The 18,384-nt window shown below is 42.7% G+C and overlaps 1 protein-coding gene across 2 annotated transcripts in view; it reads left to right on the forward strand.

Annotated features, from left to right (window-relative positions):
* osy (ABC transporter oskyddad) overlaps positions 1–18,384 on the forward strand; it is a 48,579-nt gene that overhangs the window by 24,896 nt on the left and 5,299 nt on the right. For both annotated transcript variants that reach the window (XM_018113515.3, XM_018113514.3), the window contains 5 exons: positions 9,651–9,810; positions 10,181–10,443; positions 11,310–11,403; positions 17,457–17,884; positions 17,953–18,172. In XM_018113515.3, the coding sequence (XP_017969004.1) occupies positions 9,651–9,810; positions 10,181–10,443; positions 11,310–11,403; positions 17,457–17,884; positions 17,953–18,172 (1,165 nt within the window). The remainder of the gene's footprint in view (positions 1–9,650; positions 9,811–10,180; positions 10,444–11,309; positions 11,404–17,456; positions 17,885–17,952; positions 18,173–18,384) is intronic.

Consider the following 18,384-nt stretch of genomic DNA (forward strand, 5'->3'; position numbering starts at 1 on the left):
GTGCCAGGGACGTTGACAGGCGGCTTTTGAGTGTTGGCCGCAATTAGGCGTCTAGGAATTCAATTTATTTAAGCGCGGCCCGAGCTACCGCTGACTCACTTCGCTGCTATTTGTTGTTTCACTTCAATATTTAAATGATTGCATAATGTTAGCTGTTAGCTCAGCTCTCGGCAGCTGCCGCAATCTCAGGCTGGCTCAACTGCGCTCTCATTGCTCTGATTGTGCGCTTAATTTGCTTAAGCTGCACTTCATTTTTAGACCGAGCCACTAACGGTACCCCAGCCCAGCAGCATTCTGCTCTGCTCCTCAATATTTATACACTCTGGGTAGTTTTTCATTTTGCGTGCACTTAAAATGCTGTTAATTTGCAGCGCGCCATGCGGCATGCGGTAAGGTAAGGCATGGCTCGCCCTGCAGACTGTATGTCAATCAGACAGTTTGGACGTGCATCATTCAAAGTGCGCCAGCACTGTTCAAATTAACAATTACAAGCCGCAAAATGCAGCAGCAGCAGCTACAACAGGAATGGCTGCTGCCTCCTGCAGCTTGGGGCAAGGCGGTGGGCGGGCGGGCCTTATAAAAATAACCATAGTGCAGGGCATTACTGCGGAAACGGAAGTGCGCATTAACTGTGCACGCTTGCATGTCTGTCAAGGTGTGTGTGCGTGTGTTGGTGAATGTGGCCGCAATTAGCAGCGCGCATGTGTGTATGTGTGTGTGTGTGTGTGTGTGCATTTAAGTATTTTCCTGCAGCTGTGTGAGTAATTAAAACTGAGTGTGCGCGTTTAATAAGTTAAGCGCCAAGGCACACACACACACGCACACACACAGACACACACATCAAATGCATGCATCAACGTGGAAAGGTGAGGCACACACACACACGCACACACACGCGCGCAGCTGCAAAGCTTCCGCTGCTGCTGCGACATTGTTTGCCTGTTTTTCCTGCACAACTCGCATTAAACATTCGGGCGCATATGCAATATTAAATACGCTACAATAGCGACTGGTTTAATATTCATAAGTAAGAGCGCATGCAGTCTTTTTTTTTTCGTCAACTGAAATATGCATATATCATAAGCTTTATTATAGTTTGCAATTGACTGTGAAATTATGATTCAATATTAATGCAAACAAAGCAGAGCCGAATAAAAAGAGACTTTGACAACGCAAGCAAACTCATGAATATAGTATTCAGCTTGGTTAATACTAGAATAATAATATAGTGAAGGTTTAGTCTTCATTTGGGCTCTCACATTACGTTCTCCATTTGAAGGAGAGATTTTCCCCTTCACAGAGCATTGAGTGGAAAGTAGCTCAACCAGCAAGTCCTTGCAGCCCCTCGCATTCTCTGCACTACTCAATTAACTTAGCCGTCTTAGGCCCCTGCATCATTTACACGTGAATGCCTGCAGACCCTACAAAATGCACAATGCAGCCAATTGGCCCATTCATTTGAGCCCAGCATAATGTGGCCACAATAAACACGCCCACACACATACCAGCGCACGTGCTTAGTTACGTTGACTGTAACCGTCAAGTGCCTGGCGGCATTTGGGTTGACCTTACTTTCAACACGGCGTATGCGCAACATCCTCTAGAAATAATATATGCTGCACTTCTATTCCGCCGATTGTTGTAATGGGGTCCTGGGAGTGGGTGTGGCAGCCACCTAGCCAGCTAGCTGGTGCCACAGGAGCGAATTAAATTAGCCATTAAAATAAAGTTGGCAGCATATTTATTTATTGCTGCATGGCCCGAGGCATTTGGCCCTGATGATGCCGAGCTAACAGCGCGAGCTAAATGCAATTTCTAATTAAAATGAAATTATGCGCATAAAATAAATGCGCATTAATTTCAAATTTGTCTTGCTTATTTAAACAAAAACTAAAAGTTGGCTCCACACTGGGTTAATATCAAAATGGCAGTCATTGCGCCAAATTGTTAATTGCATGGCAAACTCACACACATACACACACACACACACATGCACATTCAGAAGCGTATGCAATAAATTTGTACACATTTGTAAAACAACAGCGGGAACATCAAAATAGTTTGCCCTGTGTTTGGCTTTGTAATCAGGCAGCGGCTCGCGTGTGACAGACAACAGTTTAGCATGTCAATAGAGCAGCAGCAGCAGCAGCAGCAGCATCTGCAGCAGCAGCAACAACAACCACAACAACAATTTAGATATCAAAAAACTGTAATTGACATATGACTGCGGCAGAGTCATGAATCTGCATCTGTATCGATGCGTGCGGCATGCAATTTGCATGCGAGCCGATTGTCATGATTTTGTTTAACCTGTAAACAAGCCAAAACAAAGGCCCATACGCTGTGATTTCATTTCGCATTGTCTATACGCCAATGACAGTCCGCCGTACACCTATTGACAATGAGCGACAACATATTTGCTTTGCATTGAATCGCATTTGGGAATCTACAATAAAAAGTTGTAATTAAGTGGGCTGCGCCAATGAATAGGCGTTGGCAAATAATCGGATGGCATTTCTATTTGTCATATTGCTTGAAATGATGGGACTGCGATAGTTATTATATATTTGCATTAAATTACACATGCAACCTAGCTGGACTGCTATTTATCATTTGTGCTTTCAATAATAGTTGAATATAAATAAATAACATATATTTCGGTTAATCAGCATTGGCCAACATCCGCTTCTATAGTCGCTAATGAAAATCAAATAACTCGTAATAATTATAGCTCGGCATTGAGCAATTGTCAATAATTTGTTATGGCCGTACTGAAACTCACACTTGATGATTCACTTGGTCTCTGGCCGGAAGAGTCAGTCAAAAGCGAAAAGAAATAAATAAGACAAATAGCCGGCTAGTTAAGAGATTCCGCTTGTTTGGCCATAAACTGCGCCAAGCCAAATTCTTGCCGCTTCAGCATTTTTGATTTGTTTGCACATTTTTATGGCTGACTTTTCAGCATGTACTCAACGACTGCCAGCCTGATGGCATACATAAATACAGATATGTGTGTGTGTGTATGTGTGTATATACATGCTTTCATCCACATATTTTCAGTTGGCGTGTCCGAAATTTCAAGTGTTTGTGCGCGAAATTAATGTTGTCCTTGAATTTGCCATAAACTGCCAATTCAACGAAAAGTTTGTAGCAACAACAGCAGCAACAAACACACACACAAACACACACTTTCACAGTCAGCAAATAGCTTAGGGAAACTTGTGCCAAAGTTCATTTGCCGGCAAGTTCTTTTAAAAAGCATCTTAATCAGCAGTAAATTCACAGCTAATCAGTGGCTCCATTGTCTCGCTCGACGTTTGCTGCCTCGTCGCTGCCCCTCGTGCATCGATCAATTGAAGTGTCTGTTCACATATCTGTTGGTCGCGCCTCAAAGCATTGCAGATAGTGAGCTTTGTGCAACATAATTCCACGTTCGACACGCTGCAGTGCATAATAAATTTGTTCAACGGGGCGTATGGGCGATGCACGCATTAGACGCTGAGACTCAAAGCCAAGCAAAGTAACAATGGTAATTACTGCAAATTTATACATGTTAAAGATGAAGAGCATAGCAATGGCATATTGAAGACATTCGCTTAAACCCTCAACAGATTGCATTCTGCAAAAAATCGATACTAAATAAATTTACAAATATAAATGAAATATTAATTTCAGAGCTATTCAGAGCCAACGTACAAACATTATGAATATTGCATGCGGCACATGCAATAAATCAAATTTCGCATGCAATTTCAATAAAAAAAAGCAATACTAGCTCCCAGCTCCCGGAGTGAGTGAAGTAAAGAGAGAAATAAATGCATAGATATATCAAATGCAAAATATCAAATATAAATACCATGAAAAAGAGATGATTTGAATTCCGTTTGAGTCATTTCTTGCTTGTGATTCCTTCCACATTTAAATACGACTAATTGAACTATAAGTTGTAAGCCAGCGAGCAGACATTGAATTGCATTTATGTCGAAGTAAATTTGATTGCAAGCTTAATTATTTTCTAAGGTTTCTCAACTCGAGTCGAGTCCTTGGCCGTCTTGGCCCCAAGTGTGCTCACTCTCTGCATTGGCGCATTGAACTTTGTTTTAATTATGGTGGCAGACAGCGAATGCTGAGCACATTGGACATGTTCATTGTTAGTGCGCTGCTCTGCTTGGCTTGAGTTGGCTTGGCTTGGCCCTTGGCTTAATAAATTGCAATTGTTTGCAAGCTAACTTTGCACCCACGCCCACTTGCTCGGACTCACTTCGGTTGGCTCCCCTCGCTATGGATTTTGTAATTGGTTTTGGCGTTGCCCACTGCACTTGACAAAAAATAGAATAAAGACAAAAAAATAGAGAGCACACATAAAATTGCAAGAAAGTTTAGCATAATGCGCAGCGAACAGGAGCAAACAAAGTTTCTGCAAACATTCAGTCACAGAATAGATTTTTCTATGTGCGGTTAACGAAGCAAATAGACTAAAATTTATTCGGAGAAAATAACAAGTTTTTTTTTTAAATTTTGTTTGCTTTGTTTGTTTGCGGTTCTTGTTGGAGCAGTCAACCCAACTCGAATATTGGCCGAAAGTTTCATAAACGTAATTGTTTTGGACGCGGCCAGATCTAAGCAAGTTGCGCCCTTAAAGTTCCTCGCTAACTCGATCTGAGTTTTTAATTTCAACTGGCCAACGGGCCAACGGGCAGCTCGCAAACTTAATTAAAAGCCAGAAAGCAAGACAACCATTTAAAAATAACAATCCGCTGTCAAAACAATACAAACAACCGGATCCGGCGCGCCGCTTGAACGGACAGAGAGCCACACAAAAGCCTGGCCAAAGCGAAAACCAAATTGTTAAAGTTATAGCGCTATATAACGGTACACATGCACTTTGCATATGCCGCTGATATGCAACAGACTGACAGACAGACATGAGAGGGGGCGCAGGGCAGGCGTGGGCATGTTGCCCAGACCAACATCTCCATTAACTCTCTGCTAGAGCATTTTTATTGACCGTATAATAACAAATATCACACACATATTCAAAAGTAAATGTGATTATCAGGGGATATTTTTAATATTAAGCATCTACGTCATTTATCCATTGCATTGTTAATTATTGCAATAAATATCAAGTCTGAATCAGAAATGATATGAGTGGATAGATGTCATTATTCACTCACACCTCTTTCTGTCTATCTCGCTAATCATCGTTCAACTTATTATCTCTATTCATCACTTCCATATATCTTATTCAACGCTCAACTCCAAAAAGACTTGTTTCTATTCCAACTAACCGGCTCAGCTATCCCTTCAGTGCGTTAAACTCTACATAATTTAACAATTTACAGAAAATAAGTTTGTTAAATAAATATGTACACGAAATTTTTAAACAGAATTCAATTTCTATTGCTAGAATGTGATAGATATAAAATGTGATACAAATAAATTGAAAAAGTACATAAAAGATATATATATTTTTTTAATTTGTATAATTCTTGCGATCGTCAAGAAGATTCAATATGATAAACTGGCGGTGTTAGCAATAAAAGCATTCATCCAGGGTAACTGTTAGCCCACCTCAATGTCAACCTCCCTTCGCTCAGCTGATGGCAAGTGGAAAAACGCTGAGTTTGCTTTTGCAGCTTAAACAAAAGCGCACAATAAATATGGCAAATAATTTGAACGAGTTTTTTCATGCTCTGCACATGAAACTGTTTAAATTATACATAAAGGCTGCATAATGAAATCGGACAGCTGCTGCCTGTGCTGCTGGGCAGTTGGGTTGTTGGTCTGTTGGTCTGTGGCAACACTGGCAGGCGAAAAAACCCTTTCAAAGCACAAAATACAAGTCATTGTTTTGACCCAAGTCTGGGGTCAAGTGTTGTGGGTATTATGGTCAGCACGTACAACAAGCGAATGAATAACTGCAAATGTAACTGCAAGTAGAACTCTAACTGTACTCTGCCAGTCATACTTCATAACTGTGTATATGCATGTCTCTTTTGCCCACTCTCTGTGCCTCCCTCTCTCGCCTTCAACTATCTTTATCTCATTCTCTCGTTCTCTCTCTCTCTCTCTCTCTGTTTTGGCCTTTGTGCCGGCACATTTTAATTATTAGCATACGTACAGGCAGTGGCAGTGGCAGTAGACGCCGACAGAATTTTATGAGCTAGCGCTTTTTGTTTCACATTGCGTATGCGTAACGCGTGCGCTTGTGTCTTTAATTGAAAAAATATCAAGCATACGCCACGCTGTACCATTGTTTTGACGAGCCTTTGGACACTCGCCGGACGCACATAAATGACAGCTGTTGCTAGATACGTTGAGTTATTAAAGTAGCGGAGCGGAGCGTTGACATTTCATCCCCACAGAAAGTTAGCTGCAGATATTAAAGTATTGTAAATCATTTCGAGCTATGCAACTGAATGTGGAGCTTCGCCTTCCTAATGCTCTCCATTGCAAAGTTGTAGTCAAGCACTTTGACTTTGCTAGCATGCGGAGTGTGGGGCGAGCGTGTCTATAAGAAAAGTTTACCGTTCAACTAAACAGCCGAGTAAGTCATTGAGACTTACCAACAATGCTCTTAATTTTGCATGGGAAACTACAAAGTAAGCTTGTTAATTAAATACGCATTACCGCGTCTCTAATTGCCTGCGATGTGCTGCTTAGCAGCAACAAAAACTAATTGTTATACTAGACTGGCAAAGTTTTTTGTCGGAGCGCGTGTTGCTGCTGCTGCTGCTTCTGCTGTTGTTGTCAATAAAATATGGCTGAAAGTAAGCAAGCATTAAATTTAATTACCAGCTGACACTTTGACCTCCAGCGTGACGTGACTAACTGACAGACAAACTGACAGCCAGATTGACAGAGCGCACAGCAAAAAGCGTCAGATAATTTGAAATGCAATGGATCTATATTTAATGCAAATGTCTCCGCGTTCAATCACATTTAATTAGTGCGCAGTGCGTTTATCAGCCACTGCGGCTGCGGCGAGCATGTGTGGGGCGGTGGGTGGTGCAGCGGCGTGGCATGCCACTAGCTAATTCAGCGGCACCAATCATCAATCACAGTGCGGCAGCAATGCCTTAGCCAGGCAGGAATGCATCAGGCTGCGCACAAAAAAGTTTAATGGCTTCAAAAATCAACTTGGTCGTCGCTTGGCGCCATTTCACGTTGCATTGTTTGCTGTTGGTTTTTTTGTTGTTTTCGCCGCGCAAGGGCGAGAGCGTCTGGCTAAAATATGCGCATGCCGCAGGTAAATGTTGGTAATTTGTGACTTCCAATGGCTGCGCTGCTTCTTTTTTGCTTGACTGCAGAAATCTAGCTTCACCTTTCCCTCTTCCTTGTTTTTTTTAGCTTCTCTTTTTTTTTAGCTTGATGTCGACCATTTAACGCTCGGCGACATTTCAGCTGCTCTGTGGCGGCAAATTTATGTGGAAATCGTGTGGCAATATGCAATTGCATGGCTAATGCCGCAAGCAGCCGCACGATTTAGCACGGGAAAATGGAAATGGAGATAAGTTGGCTGGTGTGATTAAAAGTGGACATTTGTTAGTTGTGCCAGGGGTTAGCCGTTGAAATGCGATAGATAAGGTTTTTTTTTTCGAATGCACGAGAATGGGAATACATTTTTCTAATGTGTACTTATTTGTGTGTAAACAAATCTGTTCAGTACCCTCACCATTACACATTTTTAGTTGATATTTATATTTATTTTTCGTAATTTGTAATAAGTAATTTATGATTTTTTCCTCTTTTTGCCTATAAACTAACTAAAAGCTTCACTAATTATTTTGCTATCGACTGACATATATATCTACATATTGTTGTTATTATTTTTCCGTTCTTTCTTACAAAAACAAAATAAAATATTTAAACTAATTCTTCTCAAGAAAACTATTAAAGATCATAAAAATGTAAAATATTTTTAAATGCTTTAAATTCATTTCATATTGTATATTTCAATATTCATTGAGTGATTAAGATTTATTATGGTATTAAAAAAATATATTAATTGTAGTATCAAATAATTTACTTAAATTATCTAAGTTTATTATCATCAATAATTATGATTAAGATATGTTAACTATCATTCAATTTTATTTCAGTGAATACAACTCGATCTGAGTAGTTACCCCAATCAACTTATAACTCGTATATATATCGTAATATACCCTTAGTAGACGTAGCAATTTAAGAGATTACTAACAGTGACTTTAGTCGCCTGGGAAATATTTAAGCTCCAGCAGCTAGTCTTGACGTTATTTATATTCTTCGCAACTCTTAAACTTTTACGCTTAAATCATATCTGCGCTTATTGTTTTACCTGCAACTGTCGTTGTTGTTGTTGTTGTCGTTGTTGTTGTTGCATGTTGTTTGGCTTGAAGCTGGGCAGCGCAGAGCTGCGCTCTTATTTACCCCTTTGGCGCTCGGCTTGGCTTATTCAAGTGTGGCTTTTCCATGCGCACACTGCGAAGTCACTTTGACCTGCATGTTATTCATGGCTAAACACACATATCCGCGCGCACACACACACACACATACACACCGACGCAGCAGATAGCCCTGTCCTAGAATATAATACCGACAGCCAAGCCAACAATTCGGTATACTGTGCACATAGTAAAGAAAAGGCGTTGGCCTGTACGCGGGCATGGGCGTGGTCGTGGGCTTGGGCATGGGCTTGGGCGTGTGGGACTTTTACGCTCTAAGCTGTGCTAAACATTCCCTAAATATATTTTGCAACAGCTCCACCTCCACTCCACACACGAGATAAGCGCCATACATGCCATGGCCAGGAGGACAAGGACGCGCAGCGCGGGGCGGGAGGCGCGTGGGGCTGCTCGCTGCAATGAAACTTTTTGCACCTGCATATTTTTCCGAAACTATTCACAGTTGATTTTTCACCTGATGCTTTTCACGGTGTAGCGCACTTGTCTGTGTGTCTGTGTGTGTGGGCCAGTGTGCCTATGTGCGTCTGCAGATATATATATATGTGTGTGTGTGTGTGTTTGTAGGTAAGTGCTTAAAATATTTGTCTGCCTGGCTGTTTGTGAAGCTGTGGCATGCCTGGCATCCCGTCCAAATGTCCGACTGCCCAACGAATGGGTCGCTTTATAGGACTCAAGTTAAATGCAGTGCCGCTGCCTCAGCCGAGCCATGTGTATTGGTCCAGTGCCCCATTAGAAACCGGCCAGTGCATTGGGCGCCAATCCTTTAATGGCTTTCACGACGTCCTCTTGCATGTTTTCAAATAGATTACAAATGCACAAGACCTTCAGAGTCATTTAGAAAGCCATTTGCGTTCATTTTGCATTTCATTGAAATACTTAGATAGTGAATGATATGATATACATATTTCCAATAACACACTTTTAATTTAAACTTATGTATATGCTTAAGAAACTAGACAAAAAACAATCAATAAAAATCACTTATTTATACCCTTAAACCCTTTCGGGTTTTGGGCCCAGTATGCAGCCTGGACCGCTCCTGTCGGCCATGCATATGTGCACAAATACCAGCTTGTGTTCAGACTTATCTATATGCATTTTATTATATAAGCTTCGGTATTAAATTGCCCAACTCACACGTTTACCTCCCCCTCCCTTTCCCCCTCTGTTCCTCTTCCGCTCTTTCTCTCTCTCTTGCAGCTATGGTCTCCTGGGCGCCTCTGGCTGCGGCAAGACGACGCTGCTCAGCTGCATCGTTGGACGACGGCGTCTCAATTCGGGCGAAATTTGGGTGCTGGGCGGACGGCCGGGCTCGCCTGGATCCGGTGTGCCCGGTCCGCGAATTGGCTACATGCCACAGGTGAGTCGAACTCCATGTGCTGCCTGAATATTTCATGCGCTTTTTATTGCCCTGCCGCAGTTGGCTTCGTGGCTCGTAACTAAATTAAATAAATGCAATAAAACGTTAAAAGCCAGAATATAAAAAAAAAACAACCACACACACACACACTCACACACATAAATAAAACAGAAAACAGAACAATGGCCGAAAAAAAAAATTAAACTTTTAAATGCTGCAAAGCATAGAAGTTTTAATTTCGACAAAGCGCAGTAATATTTTCAGTCCCCGAGGCCCATAAAGCTGCATCGGCGAGCAGTGTGAAATGGAATTTGCATTCGCTCGTGTTCGCGCTCGCTCTATAATTCACTCTGAAATTCCCGTTTTGCAGGACCTGGCTCTTTATGGGGAGTTCACAATGCGCGAGACTTTAATCTACTTTGGACTTATTTCGGCCATGCCCCGCAGCGACATCGAGGATCGCACCGAATTTCTGCTCAAGTTGCTCAATTTGCCAAATGCCTCGAAATTTGTCAAGAACTTGAGCGGTGGACAGCAGCGTCGCGTGAGTCTGGCCGTCGCTCTGCTCCATGAACCGGAACTGCTCATATTGGATGAGCCGACAGTGGGCGTGGATCCGGTGCTGCGACAGAGGTGAGTATGAATGAGAAATGGAGTGAGGCTGCCTCAAAACATATTGGATGCCCCTCAAAGGCAATATTAAATAAGAATAGATGGATTCATTTTACTAATTAAAATTGATTTAAATAAATACTGACAGACAAAAAGTATATAAATTTCATACAATTAAGCTGGAGATCATTTCAATTCAGTTCCGCTTTAATGAGAAAACCGAAATATGCTGTTGCGCTTTTCCGCGAAAATATAATCCACGTGCGAAAACGAAAATTGGGAAAAGGGAAAATGTAAATTGGAAATCAGATAACTCAGAGACCAACGCCACAGAAAGCTACGTTTCATATAATTATTCTCCTTACTCTCGAGCACAAAACGAATACGTGGAAATCCTCCGAAATGTCATAAAAAATTTCACTGTATGCCAAAGTTTTAAGCTTTTTTCAGACTAATTGATTGATAATTTCAAATTAATTTTTAGTAAATGGAAGAAAGTTCAGCCATGGGCAATAATCATATTCAGTTTAGGTAATCCCTTGTTTTTAATTTTTAATTTTGTGGCAGACCACGCCTGGGGAAAATAACTAAATAATATATTAGCAAATCTGAATTTGTAATTTATTAAATTAATAATATGGTATATTTCTAACTAATGCCACTTGATTATAGGATTAGCAACAACATTTTCAGTTCGATTAAATATTGTTTTAATTTATTAAGTGTCTGCAATTTGCATTTAGATTAAAATTGAAAAGTTTCCATTGGAAATTAAATCTTGTTTTTGTATATAATCTATCCCTGCTAGCATTTAATTTGTGGAATATTTACGGAGTTGATGACATATTTATCGATGACTTCTAATAAGCTCTTTTTATCGTTACCAGCATTTGGGATCATTTGGTGGACATCACGAAAAATGGCCACACCACTGTGATAATCACGACGCATTACATCGACGAGTGTGCCCAGGCTCACGTGGTAAGCTCACATGCGATATCTAGTTGGGGCTGGGCATGGAAAGGAGTGGGAGCGGGTGTGGAGGTGGGAGGATGGGTGTCGATGGCTTTTTGGCGCCCACGCATTGTTTGCTCGCTTGATTTATGGTCGGTGCTCGCACGTCTATTTGTAATATGCGGCGTATGAGCAACATTATGCGCTTCAGTTGGCATCGGGCCGGCAAAGGTGAAAGCTCAGCTGTCGAGGGAGTTAACCATAAGTCTCTGCGCAGCGGCTGCGCTTATCAGCTCAAGCTCAAGTGTGCGCTGTCAACACGCGGCGCTAAGTGCTTCCTTCTGTTGGCCCATGAATGCGGCAGCGGGCCTTACCCCAGCATGTGGGACTCGGTTGCTTGGCAAATTTGTATCCTGCGCGGGCTGCAACAAATCTGTGTCCTCTCTCGCTCGAAAAACGCACAGTATCACTGGCCGTGCCGCTGTTGACCCATGGCCATGGCACGATTTACGAGGCATTTCCGAGCGAGACACATTGCAAAATTTACTTCAGATTTATTGGTGTTGCCAATGCGAGGCTCCATAATCAGCCAAAGACCTCGAGACTGAGGCATGGCGAACTAGTGTGAATCCCTCTTTGTGTATATATCCCCAGCTAATGCGTGTGGCAGACAATGAACTGTGCGAGCGACTGACAGTCCCAGCGAAATATGAAAAAGAAAAGCAAGTAAAAGAGATGGAATACTCGGAAAATACTGAAATAAAGCGTGACAAAGCGCACAAAGCAAACGCCCGTCACAATGGACACTTAGATAGACAGATATATAGATAGACCAACAGATACCCAAGCGACACGCACAGGATATGAACGCACTCACACGCTCGCACATACAAAACAAACAAATCCTCGCACACAGACACGCACTTATGCTGGTCAGGTCCGTGCGGAAGCTGAGCTAAAGCCGAGACTGTATATGTGTATCAGGGGCCAAGGCAAGATTGATGCAAAAGCAAGGACCTTAAAGAGTTGCACAGAGTTGAGGTGGAGCAGGAGATAAGCCCGACGACACGTGTATACACTATGTCCAGCATATGAAATCAGCGAGAATGATTGATAGCCCAGCGATTAATAATATTGCAAAACACTGATTTATTTGTGTCCTTATCAACACTTAAATGCCACCGAGAGAGCCCTGCAGCCGCAGCAACAGGGCTTGATTTGATACCTGTTTACGTTTGACTTTTTGAAGAGAGAATGAAAATTAAAAGCAAAATAACTTTCCACTTAAACATTAATAACAGCAGCAAAACTAAAAGCCCTTCCCCTCCCTCTTGACTCTTCGCTCGATTCAATAACAAACAAAAAACTCTCTGGAGCTAAGCCGTAAATCCCTGCCGTCTGCACAACATTTTAGTAAACGGCTTAAGAATCCTTGTTGCTATTGATTTTTGTTTTGTCTCAGATGAAATCGAATTATACACAAGATATATATATATATATATATATATATATATATATGAGGAAAGTGAATTTAAATCCATTTGCAATGAAATCATATTAAATTATGTAAAGCTGCTTATAAATCGGAGCATTCACAGTCAAGCCATCAGCTCGTTAGCCAGTGGCTTCACTGTACCTGCCGAGCACGCGACAATTGAGCCCGCGCCGCCTCCTGCCTGTCTGCCTGTTGGCAACAGCTGTTAGATACTTGTCGAGACACGATTCGTCCTCGCACGCACTCTGTGGCGTGGTGCTAAAGAGTTATGGGCTATAAACGAAATCATTGTGCGATTTTGTTTGCCACAGAACGTGCCGGCAACCTGAAGGCTGCTAGTTCATAAAACAAGGCCTCGGGCTGAGGGCTTAGTCAATCCGACCGCAATGCGTAACCCATTGAAATGTATCTTTAATGGCAATTGTTGTACAGTATTTGGGTTCTTAAAAAGTGACACACACACACACACACACGCACACACACACAATTGCCTATGTGTGCAACAAAGTTTCGTCCGACTTCTGTCTGTGTGGCAATTTTGGTGACAGTGTTTAATTGCTCATATTGAACACGTGTTGTCTCCGGCTCTGGCATCAGGAAGAGGGCTGGCAGGAGGCGGGAGGCAGCAAAAACCGGAATAACACAAAGTCCGCTTAGATTGCGCACGCTTGAGTCGACCACTCGTATTATGGCCGGCAGCAAATTGCTTTTTCAGCATTGTCACTTTTTCGTGCCACGTTTTTGCCTTGCCGCAGGTTGCGCAATGCTCAGCGCAGGGAATCCAGCTCGAAGGAGCCGTCGCAGCCCTGCACTCGCCCATATTTTTCGCCAATTCTGCACGTCACTTGGACTTCAGTTGTCGTGCGACTAACTTGTCTAACTGGCCGGTGGAACTTCGTCAGTTTCCTTCTTTTTTTTTTATTGTTTTTATTTCGGGTTTGTTCTCCTTCTGCTTCCACTACTTCCCTTCGCTCTCTTTTTTTTTCGTGTGTGTTCTTTTATTGTTGACTCAACAGAATTGCGTGCTGGCATCCAAAGAGCGTATGCATGCACACAAAAACACTTCCTGTAATATGTGGACATCTAACACACACACACGCACACACAGAGATACATATATACATATATTTACATCTTGACTGGGTTTTTCCTTTCGCGCAGATTGACTGAGACATATTCATCGACACTTACCTGGGCAGCCCTTTGCCGGCTTTTGGCCATTTCGTCTGAATTGCACTCGTCGTCTAGCTGACGTTTAAAATTTATTATTATTGCAAGCCGTGCAATTTATTAGCTGTAAATGCATTGCCTTGGCAAATATATGGCGAACGTCGCTCAGAAAATATAGAAAAAGTTATTTGAACTTCGATTCGTTGTTCAGCATTAAGCTGGATCATAAACTCGATTGCTGTATTAAACTTAAAGTGTTGCTATTAAATTCGATATTATTTATGGATTATAAAAATCCTTTGCGAAATATTTACGAGTCTTGCGAAACGACTGACAAATAGATTCTATATGAGTTGCCTGGAGACATGGCAAATCACATCAAGCTGATGTATCATCGAGAACAAAGGCATAATTTATTTAACAGAAAACTTTTAGAATGCAAGCAAACGTGACACGGATTCTCAGTACTATCCGCATTTATGAATGTGACCCAAATGAGCTTTATGAAATGATTAAGCAAGGTGATTGTTTGCTGAATGCACTACTTTCGCACCTTTATGTGCACGCATGCATATGAATGGCAATCGAAAAGTAATTGGCCTACGCTGCGTATACGTGACTCAATTCTGCTGATATCCTTACCTCGGTAGGCAGCTTACAGCGCTGTAATGCGATGACTGCAATGTCATATTAAAATGTCAATCGATTCGACCGCCATTCGCCCTCTCATACATTGCAGCCGCCTTGCAGGTCTCATTTTATTTGATATTCCTCAGCATCAGCAATTATTCAACTGTCCATTTGCATTTTTGGTTTTGGCATTAAAAAACAATTCTCCTGCTTCTTCACTCCTCGGAATGTATTTTGTGCTATGAAAAGGCAACATGCGGAAAATTACGCGACAAAAAGGAAGTGCAGCACACAGAAGAGACGGAATATACCATTAAAGGAGACTAGATTGAAGCAAAAAGAAACAAAAAGTAAAATAAAGGAAGGCAAACCAGCAAAAATGCAGAAACAGAAACAGCTCGGAGTGTCGCTTGGTGTCACTTGTGGTGCGAGGGGGGATCGTAAAGTAGTCTCAACAATATATCCATCAAATGTCGTTACGCTCCCTGATTTCATTTATTAGAGCAGAAAGTACTGCACATACAATTGGGTAGAGCCAACGGGACGCCGACGGCCCTGTCCGCCCATCAGATGCGCGTACTATTCGGCGTATACGCGATTTCATACGACTTCCGCTCTTTGTGCTGGCCGACGATTTCCCATGAGCCAAGCCAACGTTGACATTAAATTTAGGAGCAATGTCTGTCAAAAAAGAAACAGGGAAAACAAAGAGAAATAGAAATAGAGAAAGCAAATTGGAAAGGGCCAAACAAGGACAAAGCGCAACACTGTGACCGACAAACCGACAGATTGACAGTGTTGCCACCAGCTCTAATTCCTGCTGCAGGCAACCTGGCTTCAGCTGACTTCAGACGGGGGTCGGGCTGGGTGGCTAATGAAGCGAATTGCAGGCGTTGATGCTGTGTCATAATGTGGTGGCAGCCTTTGATGTGGGTCATTCCCCTTATCGGCATTTGCGAACATGTCTAAGCCCGGCGTCTCTGGCAGCAGCAAGTGCTTAAAAGCGTAAAAACTAATTAGAAAAAAGAATAAAAGAAGCGAGGGCGAATTCTTTCATGGGGAGAGGCTTTGATCGGGTCCATGCCAAGGCTGCAGTTGACATCGCAATATGGTTAAAAAATTCAATTTTATCTTAAATTGCAGGCGAATAAAAAAAAAAAAACATATTTTAAGCAAGACAAGAATAATGCATAGAAATAGTTAAGCAAATGCATTATAAATAGCCGCCTCGCACAATTTAGCTTGAGTCAACTGCTTAAGCTTCTCTTCTCTCCATGTGTATGCAAATAGATCCAACCCATTCATGCAATATACGGAAAATGCAAAAAATGCCTTGGGTAACGCCCATGCGCCCTTCTCGTATATCATTTTTCAATTTCCGCTTTCATGCGAGTAAAAAAGTCGAGAGGCAAGTTCTCTAAGCTCTGAGCAGACTATTTAATACACTTTCGAGACTTTAATGTTGCATACATAGTAAAAAAATTTAAATGTTATAATAAGTAAAGATATTTAAATACATAAATGTAACTAAACTAGATAGGAAAAATAATTCTTTTCCCTAGAAGTCTTTCATTTCCCATTAGTCTATCTCTCTCTCTCTCTCTCTCGCTCTCCCTGTATTTCTCACTCTCTCTCTCTCTCTCACGCTCTCTCACTCTCTCTCTCTCTCAATAGCAGATAGGAGAATGTATAAAAAGAGTTTTCCCATTTTATTAGCTACATATGCTTACATAAATCTTACATACTTTATGTTCATTCAACATTCTCAATATGAGTGTATATAAAATTTCGAGGAAAGATAATATTAGCCGCTGCTGGGGCAAAAAATATGAAGGGAATTATTTATGGCATGTGGAATTCAGACCTATATTAAATGCTGATCACATCGAGGGCCATAAAAGTGCAATTGCCGGGGCCGGGCGGACGTCGTAGAGTTGGTGCCTCGCCTCTGCATCGGCATTCAATTAGGAAGTTAATTGGTCGCTCCATAGACGAATTACCAAATACAACAGCCGATGGGCAGGCCGGAGGAAACAACCGATTTCCGAAAGACTGAGGATAGAATCAAATCAAGCAGCAAAACTTTTCTAACTAGCTACAGTTTGTTCGTGTGTGTGTGAATTAGCCTTTGCGTGCGTGCGTGTGTGCGTGCATGAGTGTGTGTGTGTAGCATATTTCACATGAAATCTCCATGTGCAGGAGCTGGAACTAGCGCTGTATCCACTCATGTGCATGCCTAATGAAGCCATCCAGAGCACAAGAATTGATGAGCCAGCAGTTGGCCATGAAGATGTTGGCCAAGTTTTATAAAGGAGGCAAACTTTGACGGCCAAACTGAGGGCGTTCAGCCAGTCTGTGTGCTGGAACAACATCCTGAGCTGGCCTAATATGTTGCTCTGTATGCCTGGTCATGTACGACACAGAAATCAATTAACTTAATTTCCGCACGTTGTGACAAAGTGGCGGGCGGATTAGCTGCCAGTAGCACGAGGGGGGCGCCGCCAAAGGACAGTCAATAAAACTTTTCAACAACAACAACTACAACAATAACAACAGGATGTGCATAATTCTGCCATTGTGCGCACACAAAAAACTTTTTGCCCAAACAAGCCAGGAATTGACAATGCACAGCTCAACCTGAAGCGTGCCTCGGGCAGGGAGCGCAGGGCGTGCTGGGCGAGGGCGGAATCTACGATTCGCTGTCAAAGTCAAAAGTTGAATTTACTTGGCGACACTTCTCCCTCAAATTTGAATCAATTTAACTCGACAATTGTTGTCCTTGCAGATTGGTTTGCTGCGCGGCGGCAAAATGCTTGCCGAGGAGTCGCCCGACTACCTGCGCCAACAGTACAACGCCGACTCGCTGGAGGATGTGTTCCTCAAGCTCTCCGTCATGCAGAACATGGGCAAGCGCCGGCGCTCATCCATCGCACAGGAGATTGTGGAGCAGGTGACGGTGCCGGCCATTTCGAATCCGGCGCTGGACATGTCCGATGAGCAGCATGCCGCGGAGATCTCAGGCGAGTTCGGCGATAATATATCCATGACATCGGCCGCCCGTGATCCCATCAGCAGCACAGCGCCCGCTGCACCGCCGCTGCCGCCAGTGGAGGAGATGAAAACGTCGTTCTGGTACAATTTGCATGTGATGCAGTCGCATCATCTGCACGCGCTCATCTGGAAAAACTTTTTATGGATGATGCGCAACGTAGGGTAAGTAATTGGCCGGCAAATCAGCTTGACCATGTGACTGACTAACTAACTAACTGATTCGCCTCCAGAATAATGCTGTTCATCGTGGGTCTGCCGGTGGTGCAGATATTGCTGTTCTGCTATGCGATTGGCCATGATCCCACCGGCCTCAGAGTGGCCGTGGCGAATCACGAGATGACCGAGGAAATGATTATGCAACAATTCTGTCCAGTGCACACCGGATGCAATCGGACCATGCTCAGCTGCCGTTATCTCGATATGCTGGTCAAGAACAAGAGCATGGTTGTGGTGAGTACATGCCATGCAAATTACCCTGGGGCCCACACAGTGGGAAGGCAGGACAGGGAAGGGCAGGGCAGGACAGATGCTCTCGTTGCTGGCTTCTGCTTAAATTGTGCAATGCGAGCCGGGCCACAAGTACAATAACCACTCATGTTACAATCTTCTTGCTGCTGCTGCTGCTGCTGTTGCTATTGCTATTGCTTATTGAAGGACGTCGA

This window comes from Drosophila navojoa, chromosome 2, assembly GCF_054131105.1.
Source record: "Drosophila navojoa isolate 15081-1374.11 chromosome 2, UAZ_NAV_1.0, whole genome shotgun sequence".
Lineage (NCBI taxonomy): Eukaryota > Metazoa > Arthropoda > Insecta > Diptera > Drosophilidae > Drosophila > Drosophila navojoa.